The sequence below is a fragment of the Apus apus genome, chromosome 4, assembly GCF_020740795.1.
Source record: "Apus apus isolate bApuApu2 chromosome 4, bApuApu2.pri.cur, whole genome shotgun sequence".
NCBI lineage: Eukaryota > Metazoa > Chordata > Aves > Apodiformes > Apodidae > Apus > Apus apus.
In genome coordinates this window covers 105,958,414-105,974,443 of record NC_067285.1, presented here as the reverse complement: position 1 = coordinate 105,974,443, position 16,030 = coordinate 105,958,414, and the positions used below count along the sequence as shown (strand labels likewise).

The 16,030-nt window shown below is 40.7% G+C and overlaps 1 protein-coding gene across 2 annotated transcripts in view; it reads left to right on the top strand.

Moving 5' to 3' along the window:
- Nucleotides 1-415: 415 nt before the first annotated feature.
- FAM193A (family with sequence similarity 193 member A) overlaps nt 416-16,030 on the top strand; it is an 82,413-nt gene continuing 66,798 nt past the window's right edge. For both annotated transcript variants that reach the window (XM_051618708.1, XM_051618707.1), the window contains exon 1: nt 416-897. In XM_051618708.1, coding sequence (XP_051474668.1) covers nt 628-897 — 270 coding nt within the window. In that variant the 5' untranslated portion in view covers nt 416-627. The remainder of the gene's footprint in view (nt 898-16,030) is intronic.

Here is a 16,030-nt window from a genome sequence, read left to right as displayed (position 1 = left end):
GGGGAGGGCAGCGCAGCCCGCCCGCCGCCCCGAGGACGCGCTGCCCCCTCCCGCCCCTGCGGGAGCCGCCCGCGGCTGCGGCCCCTTTAAGCCCCGGGGCGCGCGTCACGTGGTGCGGCCGCGGCGCGCGGGGTGTAGTCCCCTGGCCGGGGCGGCAGCGGCGGCCGGCGGGGCGAGCGGCGCGGGAGGACTACAGCTCCCGGCGGCCACCGCGCGCACGGGTGAGCTCACCCCGGCGCCCGGGCGGGCCCCGCGGGGCACGCCGGGAGGTGTAGTCCGTCAGCTGCCTCAGCGACGGGCTGGGCTCAGCGCGGAAACTACGCACCCCAGCATGCCCCGCGGGGCGGGTTCCCGTCAGCGCAAGGGGGAGCCCCCCGACGTAAAGGGGGATCACTTTCCCCTTGTGTCCGCCATATTGGACGGTAACTCTGGCCGGCGGCGCTGGGGCCGAGGGAGTCCCCGTTGCCGTGACAGTCGGTGCGCTCCGCTGCCGGCGCTGGGCCTGGCCCGTGCCCCGGCCCCGCTCCTCCCCTCCGCTCCCGGGCGCTCGCGGCGGCCCCGCGCCCCTTCTCCTCCGTCTCCTCCCCCCGCCCCGCTCCCTCCTCCCCTGCCCGGGTGTCAGGCACCATGAGTCCGGCCGACGCCAAGCGCGGAGCCAAGCGCCGGAAGAACAAGCGGGGCGGCGGCCTCGGCAGCACCGGCGGGCCGGGACCCGGCGGCGGCGGCGGCGCCGGCGGTCTGGGCAAGGCCGGGGCGGCGGCGGGAGCGGTCCCTCTGCGGGCTGCCCCGCAGGCGGCCGCCGCCTCGCCGAGCGCGGGGGGAGGCCTGCTGGCAGCGCCGGCCGCCGGCGGCAGCGGGGCCCTGGGCGGCGGCGGGGCCGCGGCGGGACACGGCGAGGTGAGGGCGGCGGTGACAGCCGCGGCGGCGGGCTCGGCACACACCCACCCACCGGGGCGCGGGGTCCCACCGCGCCATCCGCCCTGCCCTCCTGCCCTTCTCGGCGGGTGAGGGCCCCGGCGCGGGGAGGGGAGGGGAGGGAGTGCTGGGCGCTGCCCGGCCTGTCGCGGCGGTGGGGCTGGGCAGCGTCCCCGGCTCCCCACCCTTTGTCGGGGAAGGACAGCGCAGGCTGCTCGGGGCCGAGCTGTCCTGGGGTTGCTCCTGAAATCCTGGCAGGAGCCGGCCCCAGGGTTCCCATCCTCGGGGGCGGGGGGGGGGTGGTCTTCGGGCTAGGGCCCACCTTCATGAAGGAGCTGTAAGAAATAGGCGGGCAGGCCTTGAAAAAGCAAAAATACACCTTTGTGTGTTTTTCCCCCTTTAATAGTAGAGCCCTTTATGCAGCAGACAACTTCTTTAAGTATAGGAGGTTCATGGAAGCTTGGGCCGTGATTTGCGCTCTGGTGTGTCAGAACGATGTAGATCTGTTACATTATTTCATAATATAGGGAAATTTATTGGGAGCGGATTATGTAGCTGAATCGGTCTTTTTTTCAAGAAAAAATGCTCAAGCATTGGGCCTTTGGCGAGGTATCCTGTATCAAGTGGCAAGAGAGTAAATAAGTTTGTTTCTGCCTCTCAAAAAGGTTACCCCATTTTTTGGTTATCTCTACAAAGCTTGGGTTTAGGTATCATATATACAAAAGCATTTCCTGCTGACAGCCCCGTCTGGCTTCCCATGTGCATGTCATACAGCATGCTCAGTTTCCTCCCTTGCTCTCATAAACTTGCTTCACATGTGAGGGAGAAATTGAAGAAATGGCTTTTGTGATGAAGGGTGTCTGAAATACCATGATGTAACAAATGTGGAGTTTTTTTGTTCTCCGTGTAATTTTGTGCCCATCTCTTTTGCTAGGTCAACAAGCAATCTGATAATTATAGATGAACTTTTTTTCTTTTCCTCTTTAAAACTTGTCTTTCTACTCTCTCGTTGCTGGTTACCCAAAATCCACAGTGCTTTGGATTAACCATTTCTTTATGTCTGCATAATCTGACACTTATTTCCTTTTCATTTCTGACACATAATTTCCTTTTGGGACAGTAGTCCTTACATGATTTAGATATCCAGAAGAATGATGTGTGTGATGGTGAAGAGCTGTGCAAGATTTTATTTGTAACTTTGTGAGTCATTACTAAACTCTGTTCTAGTTAAACCTCTAGCAGGAAGATGTGTCTTTGTTTTGTTTCGCATCTTCAGTTGCAAGTTCTTCCAGGTGCAGGTTCTTGCCTATTGTTGGAATAAACATTTTAACGCCAAGGAAATTAAAACAAGCAGTGGAGTGATATGTAGACTGCGGCACTGATGTGATTCAAATAGTGGAGTTTCTGCTATTCCTGATATTTTGCTATGTTTGTATCCTGTGGTTATGTGTAGTCTAGAACTTGGGTTCTCACCTAATTGCACAGTATCAGATCTTTTTCTGAAATTCATTCTAAAAGGGCAACATCACTACTAGTTTTCCTACTTTCTTTCAGACTATGTAGTTCCTAAAAAATTTCTTAGGCTTCAGGAGTCTTCACTTGGAAAGTATAAGTCCTATCTTCAAAATTAAATCCAGTATTTTAGCACTGAATTTCTGGGAAAATACTTGTATGTATGACATGTACTGGTACGTTATTCATACTCTTACAAGTATGCACAACATGTGATTTTGAATGCATTTGTACTTTTGTCTAAATTGATCTTTTTTTGCTTGTAGTCTTGGATGTGTATGCAATTTGTCAAATGGTTACCATTACACTTAAGTGTGGTACAAGTGATTCTGAAGACTGATGTATGAACAGGGAATACTTTTTTTTTGGTTAATTAGCTCAGTTAGTTAAGCTAGAATAAACCTGCAAGACAGAAGTTTTTTAATCAAAAAATAAGCATATTAGAATTAGATTTTGAGGAGAGATAAATGTGCTCAGTTTCTGAAAGGTAAACTCTTATACTCTAGTACTTCTTTATAGTTGGTACTACTACTCCATATTGGTTTCAGTGACCTTTTTCTTGACATTCCCAATACTTTTCCAATAGTAGGGACGTGTGAAAGTTGCCAGTACTTGCAAGATAATAATAATCTTGTTGCAAAGATGAAATCTTAAAACATCATTACATGACTATTGCTTACATGAAAATGCAAACTCCTTAATGGATAATAAATTGCTAGTTAAGGGTACATGCTCAAAACAAGATGTGGTTCTTTGAGTGAAAGACTAGTATATGTTTTTTCTGGATGAAGTTGAGAGAGAAGACTGTATTTTACATGACTGATCACTTCTAAATTAGGTGCAATATTTGTTTTGGCTCAATGGAGAGTAAGCAACTCACTAATAGCTGTAAAGTAGCAACCAGAGTTGCTTTACTTTTATCTTGCAACAGAGTATTGTGATGTTCCATTTAGTGGGTAAGAGAAATCATCAGCCATCTTTGCTGTGCAAACTTGAATGTCTCATCTCTGAAAGTATATAAAATATAAAAAACCCCACAGAATTTCATACTTGCTGCAGAGTGTGATGTTTTTCTACTTGTTTGAGGGCTTTCTGATTCCAGCTTTTGTCACTTTGCTGGTTTTAGGACATCCACTCTGGACGTTGTGGGCACATCTTTCTAAGGTTCTATTAGGTGCTTCTTCCAAAACTTGTCTAAAATGCAGAGTGGAACAAGGTGTTTAAGGAGTGATGCATGTGTTCCCTGTGTTCTTGTCTGTCAATAATTGTTCAGAATGAGGTCTACTTCCAACATATTTTATAAAGCAGGTTGAACAGAGTTTTAAAATGGCCATTATTTATGATTGAAACTAAAAGCACATGTGCCAGTATTGAAATTCTAGCTAGGCCTGTTAGACCTAACAAATATATTTTAATTAAGGTTTTTATACATCTTACCTGGAGTGTTTTTTTAAGACTGTAGGCTAAATTCTGCATTAGAGCACATGCTGAGTCTTGTTCTGGGATGCAAGTGGGTACCTCCTAATGGAATCTTCCTGGAAGCTACTTTGCCCCATGCACATATTCTATGGCATCCAAATTCATCCTGTCTAGCACTGTTTAGAATTAATGTGAAATTAAGGATGCTTTGGCGGGGTTTCAGTGCAAGGCAGTATCTCAGTTTTGGAAGGCTGTAACTGTGTCGACTTCAAGTGGAACTGGAAACAATGTCACTTAATTGTGTGTTGCAACTGCAGGGCTTCCCTAGGAGTTAGGTATTTTCCTTACAGAGCTATTTATGGCAATGTTACAGAGAAAAGAGTCAAGTATCCTATCAGTAGCAGTAATTTATAAGGACACAATAAAAGTAAGATTTTGAAGTTTTATGTATATATATATAAAAATAAAGAAATAGATCTTGCTTTCTTTGTTAAATTCAGCAGTGTAATGCATCAGGCCTTCATAATTTGATCCTATACATTTTTGACTGACAGTTGGATTATTGATGCTTTGAGCTGTGTTTGATTATATTTATCAACCACTGCATAACTCATAGATAGTACTGTAGTAAAACTGGCTGTTCCTTTGGATGTTCAGGTTCTTTGAAGGGAAGAGTTGTGTATCAATGGCTGATCAGCTATAGTAGTAGTTTTTGTTACAGGCCTGGCTTGTCTTATATTATCAAGGGGAATAATTTAGTAGATATTTTACAATTCCTACATTTGCATTTTTCAAAGTATCATTTATTGGTCAAGTGTAGTAATATATTCAATCTTCTTACATTTTAGAGCTCTCCGTTTTAGAATTTTCATTCAATATTTTGCTCTACTATTCCTTTATTATGATATACTGCTTTTTAAATAGGTGTTCTATACGTAGTAGACCATGAGTTGCCACCTTTTAGACCATTTTTTTTTCCCAGCAGCTTAGTAGTTAATTGCATTTTACCAATATCTGTCTTTGATTTGTTGTTTGAGATTTTTGCCTTTTTTCTCTTTCCCCTCCATGATTCAAACATTCAAAAGAAATAGCATACCAAAGAGGAGCTTTGTCAGGAGCTTGGAAGTTCAGCAAATAGCTAGCTTTTGTACTTGTATGTAGGGCCTCCTCCTCACCAAAAGCAAACTTATTTTGGCCAATTTTTGTCAATGCTCAGGTTAACTAGATACATTCCAATAAATAGTATTCTAACTTCTGTTGTTCAGGCTGAGGAGGCAGGTATTTCAAAACACACAAAACGTTCAGTTAAAATTAACACTTTTTTATAGTCTGGTAGCATGTTTGTTCCTCTGATTAAATGCAGTCACTCTGTTTGTTTGTTTTTAAATAGACATGTAGTCCCTGCCCTGCTTATGCTCTGCTAGTTTTTTTAGTAAAAGGAGATGGAATGGATTGAAACTCATAGGGTTTGGTTTAGGTAGTATGGTTGAGTTAACCTGCTGATTTAGGAAGAGAATCTATTGTGGCTTAAATTAATCTAACTAGAATGCTTCAAACTTTCAAACAAGCTTAATGGTTGCATAACATTTCACATTAATAGCTCATTCTTAGCTTCTTCCCGTGATCAGTTAAGGCATTTTTCAGCTAATATATCTGAGACCACAGGCACACCTATTAGTGATTTGTTCAGGTCTTATAATAGTGCTGCTGGGAAGTGTGTGTCTGTGTGTACTCATGACCTTGATGTATATCCAATCCCCAAGTACTCCATTTCTCTCCCACCTCCTGCACCTGCTATATCACAGTCAATTGATAACGAGAATAATCAGCTGTGAATTGTTAAATGAAACATGTGGAAAGTGTGTTCAGAAAACTTGCATCAGGTTCAGCAGGGTCTAATCTGTCCTCACTAAGTATCCTCCTATGGCTCTTTTTATGAGATGTTTGAGTCTGGGTGTGAAAGTAAAGGATTTTTTTATTCTTCACCTTGCTGTATTGGTTGCAAAATGGTTGAGAGAGAGAGAGACTGAGAAAAATCTTTTACTCTAAACAATATAGTGAGTCCCTTCCTTTCCAAACTTTTATTTCCTGATTATGAAAACAACACCTCGTTGATTTAACTTGTAAATTTGTTACTTCTGAAATAGGTGTATATTGATTAGAATACTCAGGGTTCTGTCCAGTTCTTGTCCTGCAATTCTTTTCATCCCAAACCGTACCCAAAGCTTCGTTTAAGTGTTTAAGATCACATTATTTGCTTGGTTATGACATTTATTCTTTTGTAGTGGTATCCCATCTTGAGGGGTACCCTTATATCCCTTCTCCTTTACAGCCTGTGTAAGGAAGGCATCCATGCTTACTCTCTTCTCCTTGCCTGGAGAGCTGAGTAGATGTGGAAATTCACCTTGGAGGTGTTTGGTGTTTACCCCTGATGTCAGTGTAGCAAGGGTGATCCTGAACATACACAGGTCTGCTGGAGGTGAAGTTATTAGGATAAGTAACTGGGAAATAAACTTGCTTTGCTTAGGATATACAGGGCTTCATGGATGTGCTAGGCAGTATTTCAGGTTTTTTAAACATTTGGGTAATCAAAGATGTAATATGTCTTTGGGGTCCTTCAGGAGAGGGAGAGGAGGTTGTATATCCTCTTTTGTTAAGGTAATGAAAAAAGTTTCTACTTTTTGCTTTCTTGTGGTAACTTAAATTTTAATAGCAGCAGAAGTATCTTTGGGCTTCTGTGTTTTGAGGAGTATTCCATATGTGAAATTTTCCTAGGATAATTAAACAGAAAGAAAAATTTGAGTTCAATGCATAGAAGAAGGTTGCAGTTCTGTTTCTCTGTTAATATCTTAATCTACAGGTTCCAGATTACTTGTGCTGTAAATTAGGAGTTTACCTGGAAAATGACATTTATGATGCTGCTCTTAGTGTTGTCATAGGAACCGCCCAAACTGAGACTTGTCTGAGAATGAATAAAATAAATATGCCATTATTTTTATGGCATGAGAATTACTTAATTTATATTGTAAAAATGCAAGGCAGCTTATATTATTGACCTTCACCTCCTAGCCGTGTGAGCAAACACACTGGAAATAGTATTAAACATAGATCTGAGCAACATAGTTCTTTTTCTGAAATATGTGTTTCCTCTTTTATGTCTTTTCCATAGTGTTGTTTTGTTTTGTTTTTTTTTTTATGGACTGTAGAGCTGCTTTAGTTGTTCAGAAGTTACTCTGAGTACTGTTTACAAAGTGGATTTTTGGGTGAAAAATTAATGGGGCTGCCTGCAAGGCTGTTGAGCTGCAGTTGTTCAGGTTGGACCAGTGCTAGTGCTGGAGAAAAACTTTCTTGGAGTGTGAACTTTAACCATGTTTTTAAGTAATCAACTTACTTTCTCTTGCACAAGCCACCAATGTTGTTCTCCCCATCTCAATTCAGAGTAATGATAGAACTTGCTCAGGCATCTGAGAGGGAGACAGTCCTGTACTGCGTTGCTGTTAGGTTGCTATCTTGCTCCAGTCTTCATTAAAGGAAGCCTTGGGGGACTTTGGTACAAGCTGGGTGCCCAAAGTTGCATGGTATGGAAATCTCTTAGGAGGCAATGCTTTGCCTTTACTTGCCTGTTTAGTTATGGCTTCTTCCTTTAGGAAAGGAAGAGAAATAAAACAGAATAGGTTGCAGGTGCCTCTGTAGTGTTACTTACAGTGGAATGTCACACAAAGTCCTCATGTACAGGTGGTCTTTACCATAGTCCTCCTTTAACACATCGATCTGTTGAACTGGTTTGTAATAGCTATCTCAAGTGTTTGCTTCTGAAGGAACTTCAAAACATGTGACCACAATCATCCAGGTAAAGAATTATGTTTTTACAGCGTCACAAAAATTGTTATTTTGAAGTTCAGAGCTATAGACTGCCTTGATCTAGAGCAGACTTGTCAGCCATGACATCTGGGCTTTAGAGCTTCTTTTATGGCCTGTCTTGTCTTCTACTCATCTTAGAAAGTGGCAGTGAGAGGTGAATTGCTGCCAGTGTAGGTGGGGCCAGGAGCCCTGTGCCGCTATAGGCAGCGAGGACAAAATTCTGGGAGTGTGCACGGGTGGGAATTGCTCTCAGAAAAAGCTGCTGGATTTTATTTTTTTTTTAGCTACTTTGGCAGCGGTTCAGTGGTCTGTGTTGAGCTGCAAACACATGGAGGATGTGATCAGCTGTTGGGGCAGTGTTTGCTGCTCTAAATAGCTGTTCCTTGTCCTCTTCAGGGAAAGGTAGCAGACTGGATAGAAGTGTCTGGCTGGCAGTCCAGGACACTTCAGTGTTCTAGAGCTAAATTTTCAGATGTCCATCTTTATTCTTCTAGATATTAATTATGCCTAGGCTATCTAAAGTGTTAGTTTGGTCATGGTTTGCACTGCAATATCAGCTTTGCTCATTTTGATCCGTAAGTCAGTCGTTGCTCTTTTTGAAAATAACAGTTTCTCTGCTTCTAAGTTAAAGCGAAACCAACCAGTGTAGGGGACTGGGTAGTGATTGGTTTATGTCTCAAGTCTGTGAGTGCTGAAGAGGTAAGCTCTCTATATCCTAGTGATCCGTGTATTATATATAAACTTTAAAACTCTAGGGGTTGATATCTGTTTATTAAATATTATATGGTTGATAAGTTAGCTATAGTAATTAAATCCAGTAGTTGTCCTGTGGAAATGTAAAGGGTTCCATGGACCCATAACTATCAGTCATTTTCTGAATTAGAAGTGTAAACACTGGCAACATAAAGCTGTGCTAAGGGTTTTAGTACTTAGTCTTCTGTGGAGAACAGTGAAGTAATTGAGAGGTGCTTTTGTGTAGTGTTTTTTTGTTTGTTTGTTTTCCCCTTAAGGTCTCATTCACCTCCTTTAGGAAATCTGCAAGTGTAGCAGAAGTAACCACTGGAATTCTGCCCCAAAGAGAGTGTTGGAGAACAAAGGGTACAGTAGTAGGCATGTTCCCCTGCAGCATCAGAAGCTGCAGGAGGTTTGTGGTAATGGGCATTTCATTTACAACACAGAAAGCTATTGGGGAGTGGGGAAAAATGCATATACCACATTGTGTTAGGACCATCCATTTCCTGATCCAACATTTATCTAAAATTGGTTGTCTAAGCTAATATAGGGTCTGGTGGATACATGGCAGTAATCTGCCTCCCAGGTGGACTTAGCACCACTGTGTGCTAGCATGGCTGGCTGGCTCCTGCCAGCGCTGGTGCGCCAGAGCTCGGTTGGTGTGCAGCCGTGTCCGTTAAACGTCCGTCTGTGCCACCGGCAACTCTTCAGGAGCTGTAAACCTGCATGTGTATCCTCTAGACCAACACCTGAGCAAGGTCCTGGAAAAGCAAAATACTGCTTTCTCAAGTCATTTTGGGTATATATTTTTATTTTCTTTATCTGTTAGAAGAAACAGGTGACAGAGATCTGGAAAGTTCAGAGAAGTCTGTGGTTAGTGAATAAAGATGGTGTCTTTGGAAGGATAGAATAAGACTAAGAGGTCTTTTTTCCCTTGGATGATATAAGAGAAGAGTTAATGTGGCTGAGGAGAGAAAGAGCTGTAAAAGAGCAAGTATTATTGATGTTACATGAAATATAGTTAGTCTTTTGAAACGGACAACTGAGTTCGTGAATGAAAGACTTTTGAACATATTAACTGAGCGTGACATTATGTAACCAATTTTTTTTAAAAAAACTTGACCAATAAGTTTTGGTCATGTCCTTCATCAGCTTTGAGCGTCTGTCCTGAGTGACAAAATAAATTTAATTATATCAACACTGTAAAGTGAGGGAAAGAAAAGAAGGCTGTCAGCTGAATCCTGCTTCTGGAAGAAGTCTATTAATGCAAGCCATGACTGTATTTCTTTATTAGGTTGTATCTCATTGTGTGTAGTGATGAAATTTGTAGGAAACTGTATTAAATGTAATATATACGTAATATTCTGTAATGTGCTGTAAGATTCTCCTTGACTCCTGTTCTCCTTTAAGCTTTCTGCTGTCGTGACTGTATCAAAGGCAGCAAACAGAAGAAGTGGCTTTAGGCAGGGGTGCCAGACTTGAATGCCCCCTGCCACCCGCTTCTGCTCTATCAGGCTTTTTTCAAAGAATGAGAACTAGTGCTAACAGCTGTGTCTTGGTGTGGTTGGAGTCAGTGCATTAACTGTGGGCACTGCAAACTTTTGAATTTCTTCTGTATTTGAGGTCTGATTTTGCTTTTAAGCTGAGGTGATTTTTTTTTTTGAAAGCTAAATCTTGTTTTCTGTTTTGTCTTTTTTTCCTAATGTGTTTAGAAATAATTAGCTTTAGCTTTCAGAGCAGAGAGCTCTTGCAAAACTGGGAGGGTGGTGTTACCACTGAATTGTACACAAGGATAGTTCAGCAATTTTCCAATTTTAAGTGTTTTTTTCCATTGATCTAGGTGCAACAAACTAGCAGTATGATTAAAAAAATACCTTGAGGTTATGTTTTTTCATAGGTAGACTTTGGTTAGTTTGTGAATGTTAAAAGAAATTAAGGAACCACTTTCAAATTTTGTAACCATATTAAACCCAATAGTTGACCTGTTTCAAACTTGTTGTAGGCAGTATTTCACAAAGATGGGTGCTTGGCTCTGAATTTGGGTAACTAGTGTTGACACAAGCCGAGAAACACTTTCATGGACAGACCCAAACCGTTCTATGATTCTATGCGTAAGTGAGAATGTGTGTATATGTGTGTTCATACGTGTGTGTGCGTGTAGCCAAGCTTTTTAAAACATGGCATTTTTTCATGTGGATTAAAGATGTTGCTATGTAAGTGTAGGCATGAAGTGAGCACTTCGTATGTGTGCATGTACATTTTTTTTGGATTAGAAGACCTCACACATTTGTTAGGGCTGCTGATGTACAAAGACATGCATGAGTTTCAAGGTTCTTTGCTACACCAAGTTTCATAGTGCAACCAGTCATTGGGAACAGAAGAATTTGCCTTAAAAAGCAATTCTGAGCCACGGTACAGTTTTGCCAGCCTTTAGTGTTTAATTGGTGTGGAGTTAATGACCAAAAGATTTCTTAATTGCTGTAATGCTTCCAGGCTGCTTATCTTCAATAAGCTGCTGCCACAACAGATGGCAAGTTACTGGTTTAGCTGAGGTTCACTTGAAGTTTTTATTTTAATGGTCATAACTTATCTATGTGGCCACAGATAATGTGTAGTTGAAACCCAGATCTTCACCGGAATAGGCTTCAGATGAATTAAGGTTTGATTTTGTCACTCAGCAGGAGGTAGAACACTCCTTTACTGACAGAAGAAACTTTGCAATTTTATCCGTGTGATCATCTCTATTTTATCTTTTTTTTTTCCTGGCTACTCCCAAGATTAATCTCCCCGATACTGTCATTCTCCACTTCTTTTCAGGAAGTCTGCAGGGAATTGTACTGGAGTCTGCTGTGATTTGAGACAGCTTGCAGCAGCAGCCTGAAGCTGCCTGTTGGTTGGGGATTTTTTATGTTAGTGTCATAACTGGCTACAGATCTGAACCACAGGAATAAAAGTGGACAAAATTAAACTTCTATAATTTTCAGATATACACTGCATTAAAAAATATTCTTATTATTTCAATGGATTTTTTTTTTAATCCTGAAAACAGGCTACCATACTTGTGCAGTATCCTCCACTAGCTATACATTTTAAACCTTATGTAGGAGGAGGAACTTTGTACTGAGGAACATTGCATAGTAACTAAGTTAAATATTAATTATTATTTAGAGTTTTCAGAAGTGTTGTCATTGGTGACCTAGCTTACTGTTTTTCAGGATTATGGGGAAGCCGTGACACTTCATCGTGCATACTTCAAATATTACTTAGATTGCTTGCTGCATTTTTTAAAAACTTGACAGCTGTATTTTATGTCTTCATTACAAGAATGAATAACAATATTATTTTATCAATATTTAAAGTGATTCTGAACCTACATTCTAATTTTTAATTAGTTGAAAAAAAAAATAGTGATTGTGTAAGGTTTGGGGAATTGTTCTGGTTTCTAAGATTTAGTAGTAATGGTGTGTGAGAATTTATTCCCAAAGTACAAGTAGAGCTTTCAGGTAGAAATCTGAATGTGTGCTTGCCTTTCTGGCTTTTGGCTAAGGACCCAGAAATGAGTATTTGTCTAAATGTGTAGCCAGTTCAGAAACCAACTCTGAAGTCAACAGGTTGTACCTAATGATGTTACCTGTTAGTGAGACTGGCTTATCTTCTCTGCCAGTAAGTTTTTTCTGATTATTTGACAGCTAAGCTGAAAAAAGTCTATGGTAATCTGTCTCTTTTCTATTACAGCCTAGAGGATCCTAACCAGTGTTAGACCTCCCTTGTACTGAAGGCACTAACAGTCCTTTAAAGAAAGTTACTCCCAAGCCTGTTAATATTTATGGTAATCCTGAGAAAGTAGACATTCCTATCATTAGCTTTTTCCATGAAGTCTTGGCAAAATGGCTAATACATAGTGTGTGATATTACAACTTGAGGATACTTGAGGTATTGCCCTAATATTAAAAAATACTTCCAAATAATAATGTTTTTACATTTTAATTGTTTTCTCAAGTTAGGGATGAATTCTTCAGATGAGAAAAGAATTTCCTATGGTTTCTTTGTGACTCATGTATTTGCTTCTATTTAACAGCAGGAAGCTATTCTTCACTGTTTCATTTTGCTTGCATTGTCCTATCTCTGACACTTCTGCCACAAATATGTTCTTTTGTGTAGCTTGCTTGAATAATTTTACTTTCTGAAGTTCCATACAAAGCTTTTTAATGGTTTTATTAACTCATGGTCAGAGAAAAAAGAAGTAGATGCAATGGACTCGGCCTTTATTAATGCTTTTAAGGCTTTGTATTTATGACTAGTAAATTTTTAGTGTCCTTGGCTTAATCTTCTTCACCAAAAATGGATATTTTGTAGTGGGGATACTTATGCAATGAGTTTGGATAAGTACAGAAACAGTCTTATTAATATTAATAAATGTTAGCACGTGGTTAGGGAGGTGTTACATCTGATGATTATATTTCTTTTATAGGTGTCTCTGCTTAGTGGGGTTTACGGGGGTTTAGTGGAGCACGAATCCCTTTTGTTAAACCATGAGAGGATCACTGGAAGATGATGTCTTCCTGGCACCTGTTGCATCTGACTCACCAATATGTTGTTGTGGTTCTTCGTTTCCTCCTCTTAAGCAAAATTTGATCAACACTAGTGAACAGGTAGGATGACTGTAGCTCCTCTTACTGGATGTCTTTTAAGACATCCTGATCTATTTGGCCTGCTTGAAAGGAAATTACTGGATAGGCTTATAATGCCAGAAAATAGTGGTAGAAAAGGCATAAAGGATGGCTGCACATCCAACTGCTACATTGCAGATTTATCCTTCTAATTAGGCTGTCATTTTTTTCCGTCTTCCTAATCCCACTTTTACTTGTACATCCATGGAGAGAGAGCATGCATGTGGGTGTCAGGTGGGTAGGCACTGAGCAGCTGAGCACAGTAGTGTCAGGAGCTGGGTAGCTACCCAGGAAGCTGAGCTTTGTGGTCCTGTTTTTTTCCCCACTGTGAAGTGTCTTAGGGTAGACTCTACTGGTTGTAGAGCTTTTTATCTTCTTTTAAAATATTAATGGACAACAGTACTGGTAAGTGGTTGCCTTGGTACATATTAAAAGACAGGTGATTTGACTGAAAAATAAAATTAATTTTCTTTAAAGTTGTTTTTTCTATTTTGTTTTTGGTGGTTTTTGTTGTGTTTTTTTTTTTAAATTTGTAATTGTGCTCTAGGAAGCAGACTTAAGTCCAAGCAACCATCTTTTACAGCACTGCTTGTAACCATGCCAATTTAACTAGGCTTTCTTTACCTTTTAAATCTCATGTTAGCCCAAGTAGCCAGACCAGCTGCTAGTTTAAAAAAGCTCCTTAGTCTCTGAAAAAATGCTTTGCTACAATCTTGCTGTAACACCTAGTTGTAATTTCATTCTGTTACAAAAGTATCCTTGCTGAATAGACCATGGCTCTTTGGTGTGGGTTTGGGGATTTTTCTTCCTAAAGAGCCCATTTTTGTGAAAGTACTTGTTTAGTGTGACAAAATTACCCCTCAACTTCTTCATAATCAAAGCTCATTAAACACATTATTCTAAGTGTGTGCACTGGGTCTCAGGTATTTTGTTCATTCTATGCTTTTAAAAATACCTCCTTAAGTTTGATACCAGAGCTGAACATAATATTCCAGAATCTCTTGTTTCTGCTATAAAATCGAAAAGTTTCATTCTGTCCTTGTTTTTATCTCATTCATTCATCTGTCTCCTGGCCCATGGACTGGTTATACTTTCATCACTTGTTTGTCTAACCTGCTCTTAAAATGATATCGTTGATGGAGACTCCACAGCCTCAGCAAACAGCCTATCTTTGTCCTTAAATACTTTACTGTTAATTTTGTATTGCACAGAAATCTCTCTTGCTGCAGTTCAAATATTTTATTATTTTTTTTCTCATTCTGTTTCCTTTGGTTACAGGGAACTGACTGTTCCTCTCCTCAGAATTCTAACCTGTAAGCTTGGTGTCCGCGGTTCTTTCAGCCTTTCCTGACAGGTATTATTGTCTACATCTGGTAGCTTTTCTCTTGTGGCTTTTCTCCAGGTGTTCCTGTCTGGCTTGAAGACCTGTGTTTAGAATGAGTTGCAGTTGTCCCTCTGAGACTTACAGGAGCAGTATTAGGTGGTAGGATTATGTGACTTAATAAGCTATACATCCCAAGGTAGCATTAGCTTTTTTCCAACAGTCTGACCTTGCTGACTCCTCTTTTGCATATAGTCACTTATGCCTCTTTGGAAATCCATGGTAGTTCTATCAAGATCTTTCTTTTTCATTTCACTATGAGAAAGTCTCACTAATTAAGTCTGTCAGAAACATTAATCAAGTAAATCTTGACATTTATTCCTTCTCCCTTGTGTAACTCTGTCATGGAAGAAAGCTGTACTGGTTTGACATGGCTTGTTTGTGACAAAACCCAAGGTGGCTGTTGCTCCTCTCATTATCATACAAGTCCCTAAAAAGACTTTTTTGAATATATTTTACTAAATTTTCTGGGAATTGAAGGCAAGCCAATATTATTGCTGAGGTATTTCTGCCCTTCACAATCCCTTTTCTCTCACTCAGTTTTAGTTGTTTTGTTTTTTATTTGAGGGATGAGGTGGTTTACTTGCTTTAAAGAAAGAGTTTATGTAGCTCACCTTTTTCTAAGCTTCTGATATCTCAGGCATCCTTCATGGATTTTCAAAGATAGGATTATTGATTTTGAGATGGCTCAGAGGGTTTCCTGAGCAACTTGGTTGAATGTTATTGTATCTAGCCAACTTGAAAAAAGATGTTAGTATGGCTGTTTCCAATAGTAGGCTGACTACGGGTGGGCAGTTTTACCCATTTATTGGTTCTAATGGTGCTAATCATCTGATTGTAGTTGATCTCTTTAGTGAAGACTTGTTCTTAATCCATCTGTTTTCCTTCTTCACTCAATAATAGACAAATAGTCTTACTATTAGTAGCGTACTGATAGAATGATTTCTTGGTAGCCTCAAGCTGTTTTCTGAGAATTATTTTATTTTGTGTCTTGAGCCTTTTTGATTTGTCCCCTGTTTTCTCCTGCTGTTGTTACGCTTGTTATTCCCTTTCTGTGTGCTGTTTCTGAGTCATTATTCTCTTACTATGTTTTCTATTCTCTTGCTGTGCTTGGTTTTGTTGATTTTGTTTGTATCTATTGTGTCGTTTGAGAATTAGCTCTTCCTCGCCGTATAGACTTGCATTCTGTAAGCTCTTATTTAGTGATGTTAAATCTGTCTCTTGCTGTTCTTCCTTTCCCTTGTCAGTAACCATGGACTTGACAGTCACTTCCAATGAAACAGTCTCTCGTTATTTGCTGCCAACCACTTCTTGCAGGCTACAGCCAAAGAAGAGTCTCTGGTTGCTTTCTGTGTTTTTAAGAAAGTTAAGTTCCTTGAACTCTTGCTGCAGTTCTGCTATGCTTTATTCCCAGCAGGAGCCTAGGTTTTTAGTATCTCCTTGTAAAAAAAGTCCTATGCTTTTCTTCACTTTACTACCTTCTCAGGAAAGGTTTAATCTGTCTGCCTACCATGATGACATTTGATGATTAAGCTTGTAG